Here is a 20,358-nt window from a genome sequence, read left to right on the forward strand (position 1 = left end):
GCACGTTAAAGAACCCCAGGTGGTCAAAATTACCGGAGCCCTCCACTACGGCGTCTCTCATAATCATATGGTCGTTTTGGGACGTTAAACCCCACAAATCAATCATGGTGTGTTTTCTCAGAGTTGCATTAGCACGCAAAACGAACGACTCGTGCCTGTCGGTACATGATGCGCCTTCTGCACATTTAGTATTGTGCTGCACACAATTATTATGTAACATAAGTCGTACCTTTTTCAAGTTAAGTCATTTACTGCTGCGTTTCTAGACCGAAGAGCATTAGTGAAAGCACATTTACGCTGTGGACGGTAGGACGTCACTCTGCGTGCTAGTGTCTTCTGTGCTGTGGAATCTTCTGAACAAGCCTCGCAGCTTCTTCGATGCGACTTCGCTAGTCTCAGCCCAGTTAGCCTTCTGCAATGCCTCGATAGACGTGCAGCTGTCTCCGTGGAGGAAACCTGCGAGTAGCAAACGAAGCCTAGCAAGAATCGACATTCCGCCTTTCCTGGTATAAAGAAGACTGCATAACAAAACTCGCAAAGTGGGAGAGTGCCATTGGAAAATGAAGTTCATAAAGCAACACGTTAGAGACTAAAATAACAAATCTTTCACTTCATAAGTTGGCGTTTGTATGGCCAGCCTGACTGGTCAATATGTCCAGCATCAAGATTAGGCAAACATTTACACGTTTATAGTTGCAGGTGTAAGCACAGGTGGGTGCACTTTAATTCTTTTATTATCTTCTTAACAGTAGCGCGCCTTTCCCACAAATCATTCAGAGCAACTTCCACGTATTGTCAGCGTCAAATGAAACCCAAACAGTGGCAGACCTCCAGCATAGTAGAGTGCGTGCCGTTTGCTTATCTCCATGAACAGGCATGCATATATGCGCAGAGATGCTGAACAAAATGCTCGTTCGTGTCAATGGTATACCAACTGGACGGTGTGAAATGTACTATCGTGAAGGCTTGCCGATGTTCGGGTGTCATTTGACATGTACAGTACATACATCGGCGCTCATACTCCAAAACGACAGTAGGTTCTGTGGTATCTTTACCAACACGGAAAGAAATATACTTCTTGATGCGGGAGGGTGAGCCATTTATTAAATACGGCTAAAAAAACAAATTGTATACTTGAACTACAAATTTGGGAAATTCCCACAATCTTACTTGTCGCGCTTTCAAAGCGCTACTAAAATGCTTTCCAGAAACCATTTATATGAACCAAGCTCTAACCGCGTTGTTGGGTCTGCAGTGGATGATGTGTATTCACCTTTACTGTCTTCTGACTCAGCCTTCTTGACCGCTGATCTTCCAAGAAAAAGGTCAAACCAAGTGGGCCTTTTTTTGCATGTACACAACGGAAATCCAGAACCGGCGTAGTAGACATCGACTGGTGGAGGGTTGTGCACAGCTGCGATACACCATAGAGGTGGCATTTTCGATAACGGTATGCTATCGAAACCAATAATTTTAAAAGGCATGCATGAAAAACATGCGGCAAACAATTTCGAATATGGCAGGGGGTAGTAAACCAGATATAAAGTGAGTAGGTCATTCGCAATAAGTACCGGGTGTTCTAAACACAGTGTACGTTTACCTGTGAGGCAGTACTGGTAGATTTCTGAAAATAATTCCGTCTGAGCACCCTGTTTCAGACTCTCCTCAGCCAGTTGCAAGTCAGCATCAGTTCTGGTATAGACTTATTACTTAGGCATTTTCACTTATTACTCATTTACCTATTACTTATTACTATTACCGAGATTCATGCTACGCCTTTACGGCGTACGCTTCCGTGCTAAACTCTAAATGTCGTGATTACCTTTTGAACACAAGCAGGCACGCACAAGAATGACGCATGTTTATAATAAACCATCGAAGAAGCTATTTAAAGAAATGGCGTATGAACAATATACTTTTCTCAGGTCAAAATAAATATGCAAGAACACACTTAAAAGACTAGAGTTATAATGGCTGCGTTACAATGTCAATTAGTGAAAATAAGACTATAGTTTTTTTTTACAATGGGCAAATTAAATAGGTTAAACAAGAAAACTTCAACGAATTCAATATTTTATAAGCCTTCTTGATCATATGAGTGATACAGTTACGTACGACAAACGTCCAGTTTCCGTTCTTTTGTCTGTTGCTTCATTCCTGCGTCATCTGTCACTGCACTGACACTGGTAGCCGCACCTTCCTGCATAAACATCGTCAAGTACCACTGTGAGCATTTCCATGCTTTCAGCCATGATGCTGGCGTAATTCTTGTTGTGCTGTATAATAACACACATTATGACAGTGAGTACAGGTAGGATGCATTATTTATGCAGGCAAGAAACTAACTATACCGAGAGGCCAGAGGGCTCTCACTCATAGTGCTCTCGGCATTCGACGCTAGGATATAAAACTGAGCGTGCTTATTCAGTGAAAGGCGCTTAGACGACGACAGCCATAAGCGATGTCACAAGAAAGTCACTATAAGTGAGACACGCACAAACCACATTGCGAAGAAAAATTAATCCAAGAAAAGAAAAAAAAAAAAAAAAAAAAAAGACGAGACGCAGCTGAGCTGCCGACGAGAGCGGACGCGTTTCGACGGCTCCGTGAAGATCGGCTGAAAGCATCGGCTCGCGCGACCATCGCCCCACCGGCGTTCCCCCACTCTCTGCGCCCTGGCTCAACGCAACGCCGCCCAGCTCTCTGGCCCCACCGGCTAAGGACAGACCTGCCGGACGCCCTGGACGAGGCCGTGGGGTCGCCCCCAAGCACTCTTCTTCCGGACACCATCGACGACCTGGACTAACCACCCTTGGTGCCGTTCACTTCAACATTGTGCGTGGGACGCTCGCCAGGACAGTTCCGGCGTCTCGCCGGTTGCATCTGGCAGCGGCAACGCTCCCGTGTTCTTCATGTGAACCAGTAACGATGGCTGCAGCGGAGCTTAAGACGCAGCCATCACAACCATCATCCGCTCCGAAACGCAGTGCGAAACGCGTGGCTGACTCACAAATGGGAATAGATGATTTGTCTGCTTCAGCCACACCGGCAAGCAAGCGGGAGTGCCCCTCTCCGGCAGCTGTCGCCTCGCCTGGCACCGAGTCTAAGTACAAAGTCGTCGTAAAACCTCGTGAGTGCTTCGATGTATCAAAATTGTCAAATCGCCTCCTTCAGTCAGCCTTCGACACCTGCCTCAAAACCACCGCGTTTCAAGGTTTCTCCATTCACCATCCCACCAACAGCGTATCCGTATGGGTGCGTTCGCTAGCAGACGTTGACCGCCTCACCCACCTGCAAACTCTGCCAGTCACAGCTGATTGTACTGTACAGGTGCAAGCGTACTTGAGTTCCGGCTCGGACTTGCGTCGGTATGTGGTCTCTGGGGTTGACCCAGGGGAATCGCCGGAGGGCCTTATCACTGCTTTGACCTGCTCCACACACAAGATTGTAACAGCTCGTTATATGGGCCGTGGACGCACGTGCCTTGTCACTCTCCAAGGGCCTCGAACGCCACCAAGCCGCATTACGTACTATGGATGCATCCTGAAATTTCATGTGTACAAGCCCGGTGTGGTACACTGCTATCGGTGTTTTCGTACCGGTCACATGCGAGATTCTTGTCCCCAACCCGCAGACACCTCCATGGAGTCCGTCGAGACGCGCACGTACAAATGTGGGCTCTGCCAAACGGACGATCATGAAATAACGTCCAAAGATTGTCCAGTTAAACAGAAGGCTCTCAAAGCCCGTCGCCAACGCAAGCGCCGCCAGCGTTCGGTGACACAAGAAGAAAGGGACGCCGACATTCCGACTAGCAACCGGTTTGAACTGTTGTCCCCCTCCGAAGAGGACACACCAGCGTTGGTAGAACCTGAAAATGCTTGCTATGAAGTCCCCACGTACAGCGACGCCGTCAAGCGGGGCAAAAAACGTGTTCAGCAGCCTGCGAATACGCCTAAATTGAGCGTTACGGGTACAGACGATCTGGCGAAGCTTGACCAACAGATACAGCAGCTCCAAATGGAAGTCAAGCGCCTCGCTCAACGCAGAACCCATCTCGCTCGACCCGCTGGACCAACTGCGATGCGCGGTACAGACGTGCCGTACGCTGCTTCTGTGCCTGAATTATCCTGCGCAAGCGCGTCAGCACCAGTCAAGATGACTCCGGCAGAGCTCCTCCACTTTGTTGCCCGGCAACTGCAAGAGCTTTCAAAGGTGGTGCTCGCCAACCTTCCACCGCAATGACCACTCCTTTGAAAGCAACGCGCCACCACTGTGTCCTGCAGTGGAACTGCCGGGGACTTGCAAATAAAGTTGGTGAGCTTCGCTATCGCCTTGCGCTGGGGAAGCTCCCCGCTTGGTGCCTGCTTCTACAAGAAACGAATTCGCTTCCACGCATCCCTGGATTCACTGCGTATGATTCCCCAACCATCCCTGATCGACGCTGCACCAATGCGTTGGGACCTCCAGGCAAGGCTGCAGTGTATGTTGTGACTACATATCCTCAAACGCAGGTTCCCCTGCTGCAGTGGTGTAACCAGTGGCAAGAAGTGGTGGCAGTGCTCGTTAGACTTCCGCGTACTGACGTGATTGTGGTTTCAGTTTACGTGCGTCCGTATAGTGGCAGCGCTCCCCGACTGCGTTTGGGGTGGCTGGCTCACCTGCGTCAAACCTATCCTGGGTGCCCAGTACTAGTTGGGGGAGACTTCAATGCACCTCATCAGTCGTGGGGCTACCCTTCTTCCAGTGCTAGAGGCAACATCGTGCTAGACACATTTACAGACGCGCACTTTGTCCTTCTGAATGCCCCGGCTACTTCTACACGTCGGTGGGATCATCCCTGTGCTCCACCTTATGCGCCCGATCTCTCGTGGTGGTTGGGCATGTGTGACGTTTCGTGGGACCTAGAACCAGACTGCTGGGGGAGTGATCACCATCCGTTGAAAATTGGTTTGGCCGCGTATAACCAGCGCCGCCTCCGACGTCGATGCTACACAACCAACTGGGACTTATTCCGCAATGAACTGAACGACTCGATTGCTGATACATCGTCTGATCCATTGCAGGTGTTAACCAGAGCTGTACAAGCCGCCACGCAGTCAAGCTGGGTAGAGGAGAACCGACCACATCCAAATTTACATCTTCTGCGTCTGTGGGCAGCACGCCGTCGTGCAGAGCTGGCCTTAAACCGAGATCCGGCAGCCGCTGAGCTTCGTGATAACCTCAACAGACTCACCGCTGCGGCGCGTCGCTGCGAGAAGCGTCTCGCCCGCGAACGGTGGATGGACTGGTGTGCGTCACTCGGTCCATCGTCTTCAACCGCCTCAATATGGCGAACGTTCCGGAGTATGGAACTAGGCGCCCGTACGCCGGACCCAGCGGCCAGTGCGTGTCTGTCTTCTGGATGCACGCCAAGCCAGTTCGCTCCAGAAATAGTTAAGGCTTTCTTCCCGGCCTACAACCTGGCCCCACCACAATTCGACTGTCCGTGTAACCTGCCTCCGGAGGTTGGCGTGACTCCCAGTCCGTCGGACATCGAAGGCATGCAAGCGCCATACACGATGGCGGAGCTCCAGGCAGCAATTGACCAGGCAAAAGTACGCAAGGCACCAGGACCAGATGGGATCTCCTATGAAGTGTTCAAGAACATGGATGGCCCTGCACTGCAGTGGCTGCTGGACACGCTTAACGCAGTCTGGACGACCGGAGGGCTGCCTGAATCGTGGAAGCATGCCGAAGTTGTGCCGATACCTAAGCCGGGAAAGCACCCGAACAGCCTCTCTAATCTTCGGCCGATTGCTCTAACGTGTACGTTGTGCAAGCTTCTTGAACGCATGTTGGCGTCGCGCATCTCCTGGTGGCTGGAAAAGCACGCCTGGTACCATCCGGCCCAGATTGGCTTTCGACCGCACCTGGGCACGGAAGATGGCCTAGATCATTTGACGTCCATGGTGCTTGTGGGAAGAAGATCAAGCAGCATTCGAACCCTTCTCGCCATGGACGTTCATAAGGCCTACGACAACGTCAGCCACTCTGCGATCAATCACATAATGCAATGGCTTCAACTTCCGCCTCGCGTCTGCGACTTTGTGGAGTCTTTTCTGGCACACCGTACCTTCTGCATCAGAGTAGGCAAGGAACGAACCGGACACTTTGTAATGAAGCGGGGTGTACCGCAGGGCTCGGTTCTAGCCCCGATACTCTTCAATATTGCCCTGTTGCCCCTCGCGTGGCAACTAGCACGCATTCCAGATGCCTTCTTCCTCCTGTATGCCGATGATTTGACTGTGTGGACACTACATCCAGACCTTCAACGCCAGCAGGAGGCACTCCAGAGTGCTCTCGACAAGGCGTCGGACTGGTGTGCGCGCATAGGACTGACACTATCTGCCACGAAGACTGCATTCATGTCTATCACCAACAGACGAGGTCGCCGTCGCCTCCTGCAGACGCCGATATGTTTGAGCCTAAATGGCCATACCCTCACCCCTGTATCCACTATACGTGTGCTCGGGGTCGAATTGGACGCATCTGGCTCTGCGAATGCGTGGGTTCGCTCTGCTCGCCGGAAGAGTGCTAATACCCTCCATCTCATTCGTCGCATCTCTCAAAAGACGGGGGGTGCCTGTTCTCGAATGGCCCGTATCTTGGTGCGATCAATCCTACAACCTCGGCTCGTTTATCAAGCTCAGTTTCAACGACTGACTTTGAGAGACTGGGACTTGCTCGAAACCGCCAACCGAGATTCCATGAGGGCGATTACATGCCTTCCCCGTATGACACCTATCACGACCCTCCAGGCGGAAGCGCAGCTCAACACCATCGACGAAATTGTACACCAGCGTCGAGTCGCTCGCTACCTAAAGAGTCAAGCTGTTCCTGCGGCGGCAGCTCTAGCTCACTACTATGGTTCAACGCTGCCACAGCCTGACGCACCCGTGGCAGAAGTTCCACCATGGCTCAAGGCACAGGCCAGTGACAACCGACCACTGACCCGCCTGCGACAATCCACCCGACAAGCGGCGCAGGAGGGCATCGTCACTACCACCGAGAACTCACTAGCGGTATACGTAGACGCAGCTACCGATAATTGCGTTCTGCACACCAGTCTCGTATGCCCCGCGCAACCTGAAATCCAACATATCTGCTCTTACGTAACAGAGGCACCGTTCCCATCCGTATTAGCGGAGCTCACTGCTATACGGGACGGGTTAACAGTTATGATATCCAAAATGGATTCTTTGTCACACGATAAATTGCTTGTATATACGGACTCCACGCAGGCAGTTCGAGAGCTGCGAAAAGTGACCAGCTCCATCGATATAGCCTCCGATATACACCGACTGATCCACTCATGTGCCTGTCCTGTCCGCGTTCTGTGGACCCGCCGGTCTGCACCGGCTCAAGTGGAAGCAGATGCCGCTTGCCATCCAGCGACTGTTCAACACCCGCTGCCTCTACTTCGTTTGTCCCCGAAGGACAGCTTGCTTGTGCACAAAGAAACCCTCCGGCGCTCCACGCGTGCTCTCATTCCTCCGCGTGGATCTGACCTTCCCGGCGGCTTAACTCGCCGAGAGGAGGTTGCGCTCAGGAGGATTCGTGTGGGCGCCGCCTTGACTCCTGCAATCCGGGCTACATGGACATCTGGTGCACAGCCTCCCCCAACGACGTGCCCATTCTGCGTTGCCCCAGCCACAGAGGCAACGCTTGATCACCTATTGGGAACCTGCCCGGGCCTTCACCAGGCTCGCACTCGCCACCTACGCGGCCTTCACCACCACCCCGGCCGACCACCTGACTTGACGCGCTGGACGCACGGTCCACTGCATCGACAACTCCTGGCCTTCATACAGGAAACAAAACTTTTCCTTTTTATTTAACTGATGCCGTAGGGCATACTAGCGCCAATAAAAAAAAAAAAAAGAAAAAAAAATACGGTGGTATTTACACATGAAACTCTGTGGCAGTTCGCGGTAACTGAGGCCAAGAATGATGGAAGCACGTGACTGTTGCACGAAATTGTCATCAGTTACATTATCAAGAAAACAGCTGTTTTAGTCTAAAGCAACTGGGGTATCGAAGACCTGTGTCTGTGTGCTATATATGTATGCTTCACCGCGGCAGTCTTTAGTGTTATGGCGCTCGGCTGCTAACCCGAAGGTGACGGGAGTGAATTCCAGCTGCGGTGGCTGTATTTTCGATTGAGGCTAAACTGCTGTAGGCCTGTGTGCTCAGATTTTGGTACATTAATGAACTCTATAGGTGGTCGAAATTTATGGAACCCTCCACTACGGCGTCTCTCATAATCATGTGGTGGTTTCGGATTGGTAAACGCCACATTATTATGTGCACTCTGAATAGCGTCGTGTTCTCATCAGTCAAGTGCCATTAGAAGTTATCGGTGCGTGCGTACAGGTGTGTGTAAGCCTACACACACACGTGTGTGTGTTCCGTATCGCAGTGCCAGCGGGCCCTGCGGTAAGCCCTCGAACCGGTCACTGGCCTCCGGACGCAATCATTATGCTCAGAGAACGGTCTCTCTTTGAGCTGTATCACAACGCAAGAGTATCAAAAGTTTGCCACCACTGGTGCACTCGGGTAGCTCTTGTACAGTATGAGCGGCCACGCGCTTTCAGTGTCGTGTTTCAAGCCGTGAGTACTGCTGACATTTATGCTTATATCTACGACGGCACAATGAACAATAATATTCGAGTTATCGAGTTTCTAGACCTCAATATGATTATGAGGGACACTGTAGCGGATGGCTCCGGCAATTTCGACCATCTGATGTTACTTAACGTATGCCGACATCGCACAGCACATGAGCCTGCAGCACTTCGCCTCTATCAAAATGCGCCCAATGTGGCCGGAATAAGACCAGCCACCTCCGCGGGTCAGCAGACCGCCACTACCACTTTTCCACCGAGACGGACGACTGAATAACGAAGACGAGCTCGTCTGTGTATACCTATAGTTTCACTTTCATGCTATAGTAATAAACCAATTAAGTTTCAAGAAATTCGGCTCACCCTAGTTCCTCCAATTGGGTGGCTTCTCTTCCTGTCTCGCTGGCTCATAGAACTGGTAGCTGTTGTGTGGCCCGATTGTAGAGCGTCCGTCACTGTGAGGTGTTTCTCTGAGGATGCGCGCTTCAGGCAGCTGCGTGGAAGTTGCTTATGCAGCTGCCGAGGTTGCACCTCTCGTGGCTCTTGCTGCAGTTGCGAAGAATGCTGTTGAGCGTGCTTTGGTGGTGGCTGCTGCTCTTGTTTCTGTTGTCGCTGTTCTTGGTGCTGTTCTTCAGGCCTCAGCTGAGGCTGTTGTTGAGGCCCGTGGTGCGACTGTTGCGGCGCTTGACGATGACGCTCTTCCAGTTGCTCAGGTTGATCAAGTCGGTGTTGAGGATTGTGATGCTGATGATGTTTTGGGTGCCCCTTATGCTGGTGGTCCTTCGGATGTGGCTGCTTTTGTTGCGATCTTTCGGTTAGTTCTGCCTGGTGTGTTATAGAGGTTGACTTTCCCGTAGAATCTTTGCCATTGGAAGCCATATCGTGTGCTCTATGTCTAGAGAAAATACAATTGAAACAGAAAGTAACACTGCAGTCCTGGTGCATTTGCGCATACGTTTTACACATTTTCCGCTTGCGACACCAGCACTGTTCAACCCTCACCTATTGGGAAGCAAAATGGCTGCTCCTTACTGCTGAGGTGTCTTTTACATCGCGCTATGCCTAAAGCGCTGGAGCGCCAGACATTATTGTTAGAGCCTCTACCTGCACTCCACGCAGTGAAAGCAGAGGAAGTTTCCGATTGAATACTGGCATGCTACATCAGCAGAAAAACCTACGGATTGCGGATTACAAGCAGACAAGAGTTTATGAAGCCATAGTGATCACCGGCATTAAATTGACTGAGTTGTCATTAATCCTAGGTAGGCGTCCTTTTGTGAACGTCAGCAGTGCAATCATAAGCACAGTGTACTCGCAGTGAACGAATCTCACGCAAATAAAAATGTCTAGAAATGGTCGCTACACTCACTTAAGTTCGGAAACGCAGATGTATGAAATACTCATGGTATGTGAAACCGGAACTGCAATTGCCACATGCTTTGACGGTTACACGAAACGTTAAACAAATGTAAAAGTTAATTTAAAGACAATTTTAAATGCCTGTTTTAAACAATCCAATAAGTTAAATCATGCATTTGGTCTGTTTTGACATCATCAGCTACTCTGTTGTGTTTATGCTCTCTAGATGTCAGCTTAGTGCCTCAATCCGCGAGAATCAATCACAAGAACCAGCCGTACCAGATGGAACTTGCAGCCGCATTACCCCCCCCCCCCCCCAACCCAGCTTTGTTCATGTGGTTGAAACACAGTAATTGCACTTGCACAAAGCGGACGATTGCTGACCGCATTTTTTTTTTCTTCCAACCTTACACTTTCAGTGATGATGCTACTAAAGAATGGTCGCAGATGTAAGTGCCGCATGCAATGATACCGCACGAAAAATAGTAGATATACTGACATGGTACTAGTGTGCGATGATGCATACATTACCTAAAGAGATAACCATGCGCATTTACAATTCTGCAGCGCTATTTTGAATACAAATACTGTGCAACAGTTTTGAGAAATATTTTCTACCCAAACAGATATGTTGCACGATAGAAGCCGCAATATTCGAAGTCAAGCCACTATTTCTTTTGCAACAAAACAACTAAGCAATTTTATTTTCGTATTACCATAATTACTTATGTCCTTATTTTATTTGGTGCAACGAAGTTTTGCGTAAAAGGGAGTTTTTTTTTCTTTTTCAAGTTGCATTTACCTCGCGGTCTACAGTACTTAGGTTGCATGTTTTGTGAGAAGCTCTGAAAAGGCCTTTATACTTGTAATGAAATCAGCAATAATCGATATTCGCTGTCATTACTTACGTGCTATGTAATGCCTGGTGCACTTCAATACTATATTTTCTTTCATACTTGCATAGACTTGAAAGTAGTGACCACACTGACAGTGCAGGTGGCATTTTTTCTTTGAATACTTCTTCATTAAGAAAAAAATATTTGGAACGAGGATTCTATATTGATAAGCTAAAGCCACTCCCCTCCTCCTGCTTTCAAAAGGGTAAACAGGAACTTTGTTCACCGTTGGAGAAAGCATTACTTGATAAAAATAACTTTTCGGCTAACTCGGGTATCCACCAATCGAATGAAAATTGAACCTCATAAAGATACGTGGAGTAATACCAGACAGTGCGCTAAGAATTAGTGAGTAGAAAACAAGATGGCCTTACAGATTCACCTGAAAGTAGACCAGAGACTCGACGCTTGGATAATAACACAGGACGCAATAAGCTCCGCGAGCCCAATAGTCGTAGTCGATGTCGACAGAAGCGACGCCTTGACACGGTGCCTTTCCTCGTTCGATCTCAGGAATGAAGGCTAAAGAATGATGATGGTTGTGGCTTCATATTCTGTGGCAAACACCCACTCGATATGATCAGCCTTGAATGCGACACCATGGGGAATGCGGTGCCAAACAAACTTGCACAATGATTGAGTCCGGAATATACTGGACTGGAAACGTTACTGAAGTCCTGGAGTGCTCATGTCAGTGCGAAGTGCTTCGCTTCCACGTCGGAATCGAAAGGCCTACCTTCTATGCAGTTTCGCGGACCATTTGTCCAGCCCATATTTTGTCATGCAGGCATGAAACATTATGCTTCAAAGGCAAGCATATGTCGCAATGGAAAAAAAAAATAGTGAGCTGCGGTAGACTCTATAGCCTGGCCAGGTGGTATCCTGAGAAAAATACCTGGACATAAAGGTGGAAGCACTCGAAGTTCTGAATAGCCGGAATAGCACCTGGTGGACAAAAAACGTGAAAGAATGAAACATGTGCATTTCAAGAAACACATTGAGGTATAGCAAGAATAAAGAACGTGACACGACTGCAATACAAGTAAGTTTGTTTCATATGAAACTATATCCAGTCATTTTTCACAATCGCACACCATGAACGGCGGAATATGAGCGAAATATTACGTTTCTAAAATGAAATATACTAGATTGGCAAGGAATAATTTAGAGAGTTAATGCATACAACATCCATGCACCATTTTTTACAATAAAAGTACTGCTTGCAACCACTAACTTCAGTTATTATTATGTCTATTAGTAGTTCATTACTGGATCTGTTTCTATCACTTTTATGTGCAAACATGTTTTGACACCATGAAGAATGCTGACCTCTATTCAAAAAAGAAAACTACATATAAGGCTGCTCTAAAACTGGTAAAATATAGAGTATTGTACGTGTTATCCAACGAAAAGAAATGAAAAGATCAAAAAGCAAAAGACCAACTGAAGGAATACATTATTTAAAAAAAACAAATTTGATTGTGAGGTGGTGGCCAAGTTTTGAACCAATTACGCACGTGAATTCGATTACAAGCAAATAGAATTTTCTGATAAAGACACAGTATTTTTATCATTGGTGCTACAGCGCTCCCACATGGTTGGTACGTAAATTGATTTGCAAGTTCCTGAGCCAATCCTGCGTTGCTTTTCGTAAAGTTTTGAAACTTCACACACCTCCTCTGCGTCCAGACATATTGGTGTTATTTTCGGCACTTCCGTTCCTCAGAGGCGGACCCGTTCCTCAAGACTACCGGAGAATAATGAACAAAAGGACTCGCTGCGCGCAGTTCGGGGCCACCGCGGGCGCAATGCAGCCCTTAAATTTTCTTCACAGAGCTAGTGCCCCGACTATCTAAGGTTCTCTTGTGATCACAGCCAAGCGAACGCTTCCTGTATGTTAAAGAAGAATACCCTTTGGTGCCAAGTCTCTGCAAACGCTCCTTAACATTTTTTACGTTACCATTGAAGGACCTAATTAATGTAGCCAGAGCCCCAGAAACCTACAATCGGCCAAACTTGCGTCACCACCACGTAACGCAGAGACGAACTCATCACACCGTTCAAATGCAATGCTACTATTACCACCTCCGAACTTTACGAACAGCTATAGGTGGTCGAAGGAGCCCACGGAGCAATAGTGAGACTTGATCTATTCTGTTCCGACGTTGGTGTAGCATGCAACGTGCATGTTTTGAGGGACCACAGTAAAGTGTATTTATCCATGCATCCATTAAGAACGAGGGCGGGCACTGAGGTTCATCGTACACTGTGATTGTTTTTTTCTCATATTTCGTACCGAACAGCATGCTGCTGGCTAAGAAGATAGATATCGATCGAGTGGAAGAAGTTTCGCGTTAATTTTAAATAAATGGCACCTGCTGTTGCATATGTGCTGCAGTGTTTTAGTAAAAACACGTGTGTAGAGATGGAGATAAAAATGCGGTGCTGCAAGAATGCTGTGACCTTCGAAACGAAATATTTCTAGGGAAAATTTATATGTGAAATAGCTTCAAGTAATAATAATAAAGCTGGTAAGTATGAAAGTAAACGAAGTTGGACGTTTTTATATTTGCTGTGGCTTCAGGTTGCAGTGCATTCTACTTTCTCTGCATTGCCACAGCCACATCTGTAATGACCAGCAATGGCTGGTACAAACCATAACACTATGGAAAGCATAGACACGAAACAACTGACGCAGATTGGTCTCAGCTGCCGAAGTGGCAGCTACATGCGGATTCATTGTGTACCTCAGCAAGAGTGAACTCTGAATCGCCGACTGACAAGTTGCCAGAAGAAGACAAAATAATCGTCATAGCTTTCCAATATCTGTTATACACACTTATAGTGTTCGTCGGTCCACTGAAGTCATGGCATGCCGAGTCCATGCAGCAGACACTGGATGTTCTATGTCTAGTGCTTACAACCCTTCGGTTGGCACCACGACCCGGCGATCTGCAAAGGAGCATGATACGCCTGAAGTCCTGCGTCTACTATTATCGAACACATCAGTCTAGTTTAGGCTCACGTGTATCTTTTTTTGTATGTTCTTTCCTTTCTATACCTCTATGTTTTCATCCCTCATTGCCCTTCCTCCCGCGGAGGATAGCAAACTGAACGCTCGTCTACTTGACCTTCCTACTTTTCCTAATGTTTCTTTGTTTGTAGCCTGGAATCCATGACACACTTTGCCTTATTTTTCGTCTTCGTGTCCTCCTTCTTCCTGCTCCTCCTGAAACCTTCGATACCTTGTATAATTCCGCAAAACTGAATTTGTGTGTGCAGTAACCTGGATTACATGATGTAGGACGTGCTTGGAACTAATACGCCCACATCTGTACTGTACCGCATGAACAGACTCAGCTTTGTGAATCTTCTCCCTAAAGACCGAGTTCTGATTAGCAGGGTGCCTTAGATAATCCATCTATACCAGCTTTACAGGTGGCTTTAATATGTTTTCCACCAAATGAGTCTATTTTAGAATGAAAGCGTTGCCCGAAAATGACAATGTTACAAGAACGATAGCCATATTCCCACCAGGACGTTACAGAAGAGATGCCCAAAGAGTAGTTAAACGAAACTAAATTTGGAGTTTCTTCAACTTTGCTAGTGTATGGCTGGCAACCATCCATATTTCTGCACTAGGCTTCAACTGTTGTATTTTCGATGGTCCAAGAACGATAATATGCGGCTGCCGTATAGTTGAAAATTACTGACCTTAATGAAAATCGTCTTTCAAAACACGTTGTCCGAAAGGAATCAACGCAAAAAGTTCTCTGGTCATTGTAGTTCTTCTTACAGTTTTGGCTCCCCGAGGCCTCCAAATGTTTTAAAATGATACCATGGTTTCATATAGAAGGACATTCGGCAAATACGGCAGCGTTACACTAAACAGCGTTGCAATAATGGCGCCTGCAAAAATTACTTCTTGTCTGGGTTTCAGATGATAAGCATTGCACTGCAGTTTCACCAAACCGGTGAATGGTTTTCCATATTTAACGTCCAATGTTTTCATGTTTGTTTGTTCAATCATTCGCTAAATTTTATTTTCGAGTTTAGAAAATTGATTCTTAGCCTCTCATTTTCGAGTAAGCACGAGCACTGATCTTCGGAAAGATTATTATTGGACATTAACTTTCCCACCATATAAAAATTGTCTCCTAATTATTATTCTCATTTTTGTGGTAAATATTACCCCAGCTTTTGATAATAAGACTAGAGAATAAGACAGTAGAAACGACATTAGGAAGGCGGTAACCTTATCGCGGTGCGTTGAAAAACACCAGGCATGATATAATGGCTCATCAGATTCGTGCGAAAAAGCCGTTCCTTTGTTTCCGTTAAATAGAATACTAGGCGTGGTAGCTCCTCCACATTTGCTCTGATGTTCCCTGCCGTTAGACTTATATATAGCCCCGCTCAAGCGCTTCCTTTTTCTTATATCGAGGGGATTCGCTTAACAGCGAGATACTTTGTCGGCTTGCGTGACCATTCTGTGGACCGCAGGGTATATGACAGAAGGAGTAAAAAAAAAGAGGGGGGGGGGTAGTGCGAGAGAAGAAAAGACCGCGAAACAAGGACAAATGCCATTGTTTCGCAGGCAGAACAGCCTCTTGAGCCTAGCACTTGTGCGAAAAAAGCATGAGCTAACTTCACGCAGAGGGTAAAAATTATTTAATGAAAACGCTAACAAAAATAAGAAAGAAAATTATTTATTATGATCGACTTCTTTTGCCTTTAAGGGTCTTCTTTCGTGCGCTAATGATAATAGAAGTCGTTAGAAAGTAATGACACACGTATCCCCAGTGTAATAGGCCTTTGTCGTACTTCATACGTTTTTTGTTTGTTTCTTTTCCGTCCTCCGGAAAATAGGGATAGAGTTCCCTTGTGATGGGAAGTGCGGGCTTTATGAGCCGAAATCATACACTGCCATTCAGCGGCGAACAAAAAAGAAGCGCAGCTGGTATTAGGTGCCGGCAGCGGTCATCACGACGCCATGCGGTGGTTTTCTGCTTACTTTCATTCGCGTCATTTGACCTTGCCGTTAGGACGTGGCGTTTGTTTATTATTTTCTCTTTTATTCTTTTGATCTATGGCTTACATGACCACTGAGTGTTCCTGTGGCAGGTGCACGTTGTTGAGTTTGCGGTGATGTTTTATAGCGGTAATTTGCGCACTGAGGATATGTACCCGCTACTGAAACCTAGTAGTAGGACTGTTACGCTTGTGTTTTTTTATCTTTCCGCTGCCTTTCAAAGGTATTAAGTGGAGCTGTGACAATAAGCCTAAAGATTGGTGCCACTGCTTCTTCATTTTTGGTTACTTTAGGCTTACCGCGTAGTTTCACTTTCCAACCATGGTGCCTTTTTCTTCTGAGTGTTGCGGTGGACTCAGGCTTTAGGTTAGATTCTAATCGTGTGACAGACTAAATCTGTATAGTTACTGGTTCAGCACACATTGCGGGGTTTGGTGCATGAGGTGAGTGGTTTTGTCGGAATACATTCATTTCTGTTCCTCGCAATTTAAAGACTGAAGTCGATTCTGACGCTGAAGTTTGTTGTGTTTTAATGCTATTTGTCGTACGCTGCCTAGCCATGTTCGACCGAGTATTGTCTATTGTGCGTTGCTGAATTGTATAGTTAATGCGTTATCAATATACTTGTCAATATGCTCGACATATTTACGAAAGTTACAGGTACACCAAATACAGGTACCAGCAAAGGCTCGTATACGAAGTTGCTATGTTGTCCGCAAATGTAGTGCTACGAAGCCTCATAAGATGTCCCAGTTGTAAAACATAGATACGCACATGACCCAATGAACATCAATTGTCGCATTACAATTGTACAAAGCGCGTCTGCATACTATAATAGTGACATCATTTTTAATTGCTTTTTGTTAACCTTTCCTGAATCAGTTTTATAGTATATGCAGTTGAGTGACAGCCATTCCTGAATCACTTGTTAAAATAGGTTATCGTCGCACTATCACGGAATAAACACAAATACTGTAAGGAACATCGATGAGCGTTCTTTGAGACAAGTCGCTAACGGTGATTGCATAGTTTGGTTAGACTGCACTAGTGTTACTTGAATGCAGGGTGATAAAAACACCGGAATCACTATAGAAGCGGAACAAATGACACATGAGCCACTCGCATGCGTCAGCAAGCCATTTCTTGCTCTCTCGGTCAGTGAGCTTGATTTTCGTGCTAGTGGCACCGATGTGCAGCGTCACGGAGTCAACATAAATTGTGTTTTGGACAACATAAGTTGTCCAAAAACGTTGTTCTAGTTTTTTTCAAACTGAATTGCGCGTTCTTGTTTTATTTTTTTCTTTCACTTACGTAGTACAGTCCCTAGTATTGAATAACGCTTTAATAATGACAGTACGAGTTCGTATCCTGTGCTTGCCTCTATTTTGTCGTCCTTCTGAACGGCTGCTTTATAGACCTATATTATAAATTTGAATGGCTCTCTCATTACTGGTTTTATGAAACCAACCAGTATGAACTTCTTTCCAAAAAAATCATCAGTGAACGCCTCAAAACAGAGATGAGACCATGGTGCATGATAAATCTATGTAAGAATCTATGAATCTATGTATAGAACAACGTAGGACATGAATAAATTCGCGCACTTCGCCTGTACAAGATTGATTGACTGATATATGGGTTTTAATGTCCCAAAACCACCATATGATTATGAGAAATGCCGTAGTGGAGGGCTCCAGAAATTTCGCCACCTGGGGTTATTTAACGTGCACCCAAATCTGAGCCCACAGCCCTACGGCATTTCCGCCTCCATCGGAAATGCAGCCGCCGTAGCTGGGATTTGATCCCGCGATCTGCGGGTCAACAGCCGAGTACCTCAGCCAGTAGACCACTGTGGTAGGGCGCCTGTACAAGATCAATAGTTGTCGTTATCACATGTCATGTTGCTCTGTAGAAAAGAAATGGGACAGTGAAAGAAATAAATCAGCTAATGTAATATTCAACATATTAGAGAAAATACTTAGCTAATTCTTTTTTAGAAAAACAGCTCTACCGAAAATGAATAGGCATGAATATAAGCACAAAATTATCACTCTCGTCCAGTATCATTCTCTGTATAGAATAATTACGAGGCAAGGCACTATGAAAGTTCAATCAATTAGAGGTGTATTTAAACACGAGATGCTAAATGCTCTAACTAGTAAATACGTTGTTGCTCATTAAAATTAAATAAAATGGGTAACCATGCACAAACAGTCCAAGCTGTATTCTTTCATAATTGTTTTTAGCTATCTCCATGTTCATTGAACTTTTGAGCAGCTGTATAAACAAAGCAAATGCATGCCGTTGCGTGAATACTCGCACAAAAACACCATCTGGTGCGTATTCACTTTCTGTAGCCTGATCAAGAAAAAAGCTGATAAAAATAAATATTTAAAACCACGAAAGTTAAGAATTTAAGTCACGTTGGGTATCACAGCCTCCTAGCTACGTGTTCTAGTAATCGCTAGTCCTTCCTATGCGTAAAAATAGGCAGTTCTGTGCCTATAGGCGTATCCGCGTACGTTGCTGTGAAGAATAAGTAAGCAAACTAATTATTGAAGGTGAGAAGAAGAAACATGTTTTCATTAGGGTGCTGAAATAAGCCAATGAATATATCTTTGTCTTATCGAAATGTTTTAGTTCTGTGCTCGATTAGACCTATCATTCATCACAGGCACAGACGCTTTATTCTGTTGCCATGTTTACAAATATACGTATACGAAACCCCTTCTGTCGTGTACCTTTAGGTGGTGCTCCTCGATGTAAATAAATCAGTGCCTTCAAAGCATAGCTGCCGGTTCATGTAGACAAAGAGATACACGGAGTGATAGGCAGGGAGGTTAACCAGATATTAACATCTGGTTTGCTAGCTACTACTGGGTGGAGAAATAGGTGCAAAGAAGAGACTGCTGAGACACAAGGAGAGAGAAAAATTGACCGCCTACTTGCGTGATTCGATGGCAAAGCTCGTCGACTAATGATAGTTCTTCTGTCTGAAGAGAGAGAATAAAATAATTATTTGACGTTCTGCGGGAGCAGATCAGTGAGTAGGTGCTGCGTGAGATACGGACGCCATCTAGCAGTAATATATAAAAAAAACGAAAGTTTTTCTAGTACGCAGAGCCGCTGGTAGGTGGCAGGACCATATGTCGTTTCAGTGAAGCGAATGAAACACTTGCTTTTTCATTCATGGCGTCGCATTGTCAGCGCAGTGTAATAAGCCCAGTGGCCTTTAGAATTGCGTATCTGTGCATTTTAGATATAAAGTAACACACTACCTAATGGTTAAGTATTGATGTTTACCTCAAATATGGGAAATCCGTGCTTGTTATTGATTGTCAATATTCACAAGTATGAACAGAGCAAGCAGATCAAAACGGCTGGGCGTTGAGAAAGTGCCTAAATTTTCACCGAATGGTTGAATTGTGTGGCACACGGACAAATATTTAGACAGACAAACGAAAGTTTCTTTGTTTAAACGATCCATCATGTGACGTTTGAATGCGTAGCAGTCAAATGCGTGTGGCACGTCGTGTAGCGTCGATTCCGAGCCTCAGTTCCTTCAGTCGGGAAGCGTAGAAGGGGCTAATTTCAACAACTAGCACTTTGCGTCATGATGTTCGTCGTATGGCGTCGTCGCTGTTAGCCGAAACACGCTCAAGACTACAATGAGCTGTATACCCAGCGTTACAGAAGATCCGAACAGATAGAAACGCAAGGGGGAAGAAGCCTTTATCAAAAGTTAGCGTACACAATTTTTCAGCTTGAAATTTTTGTGCAAGCACACACGATTACAAAAAGGAAGACAAAGGGGCGCAATCTAACAACGCGAGTGGTGTACACTGTAAACAAAAATTAGCCGAAATGGGAGTTTTACCAGCATACGACGTATCAAAACTCCCACGCCCCAGTTATTTACTCCGTAGTAGCGGAGTGATACCGGCACATGTCGTCGTCCAACATCCTAACTGAGGCCCTGTGGAAGGACGTGCGTCGGGGCTTGCCCAGGAAAAAGAATGATCCGCCGAAGGGCGGCCTTCTACTCCTGTGTGATGCGGTGGTGGAAAAACGCCAACAAAAGGTCCTGAGGTTGGGACCAAAGTTCTGTGTGGAGCCAAAGCTTGACTTTGTGGACAGGCTATCCCTCACAAAAGACATTGTGCGGCAAGTACCTGAGAAAAAAAAGGACAGATGTGTTGTGGAATGTGTTGACGTGGTGGCCAAGCTACGGTAAGCAACAGGCCTTGCCTTAATGTTGCCCGTGCTGCTAGTTACCTGGTTGAGAATAATTTAAGAGTTGTTCAAGCGGAAAAGGAAATTTGAAAAAAGAGTTGTGATATTGTGCCCGTTTGTCTTCCTTTCTGTGTCCCTGTGTGCTTGCGCAAACATTTCAAGATGGATATGT

At 46.3% G+C, this 20,358-nt stretch overlaps 1 protein-coding gene across 1 annotated transcript; it reads right to left on the reverse strand.

Annotated features, from left to right (window-relative positions):
- Positions 1-292: 292 nt before the first annotated feature.
- Positions 293-11,415, reverse strand: LOC142767237 (uncharacterized). Its single transcript, XM_075868515.1, has 5 exons — positions 11,296-11,415; positions 9,030-9,561; positions 2,116-2,200; positions 1,274-1,414; positions 293-456 (listed from the first exon to the last, which is right to left on the reverse strand). Exons 2-5 carry the CDS (start codon positions 9,543-9,545, stop codon positions 293-295), a joined length of 906 nt encoding a protein of 301 aa, XP_075724630.1. The 5' UTR covers positions 9,546-9,561; positions 11,296-11,415.
- Between the last annotated feature and the right edge of the window lie 8,943 nt (positions 11,416-20,358).

This window comes from Rhipicephalus microplus, chromosome 1 (assembly GCF_043290135.1).
Source record: "Rhipicephalus microplus isolate Deutch F79 chromosome 1, USDA_Rmic, whole genome shotgun sequence".
NCBI lineage: Eukaryota > Metazoa > Arthropoda > Arachnida > Ixodida > Ixodidae > Rhipicephalus > Rhipicephalus microplus.

Excerpts from the sequence above, each read along its gene's own strand:
- LOC142767237 (XM_075868515.1), bottom strand. The coding sequence starts at position 9,545 with ATGGCTTCCAATGGCAAAGATTCTACGGGAAAGTCAACCTCTATAACA. Across the intron at positions 2,201-9,029 it reads ACCCAATTGGAGGAACTAGG|GAAGGTGCGGCTACCAGTGT; the intron begins GTGAGCCGAATT and ends ATGTTTATGCAG. Across the intron at positions 1,415-2,115 it reads ACGGAAACTGGACGTTTGTC|CTGTGCACAACCCTCCACCA; the intron begins GTACGTAACTGT and ends GGTGTATCGCAG.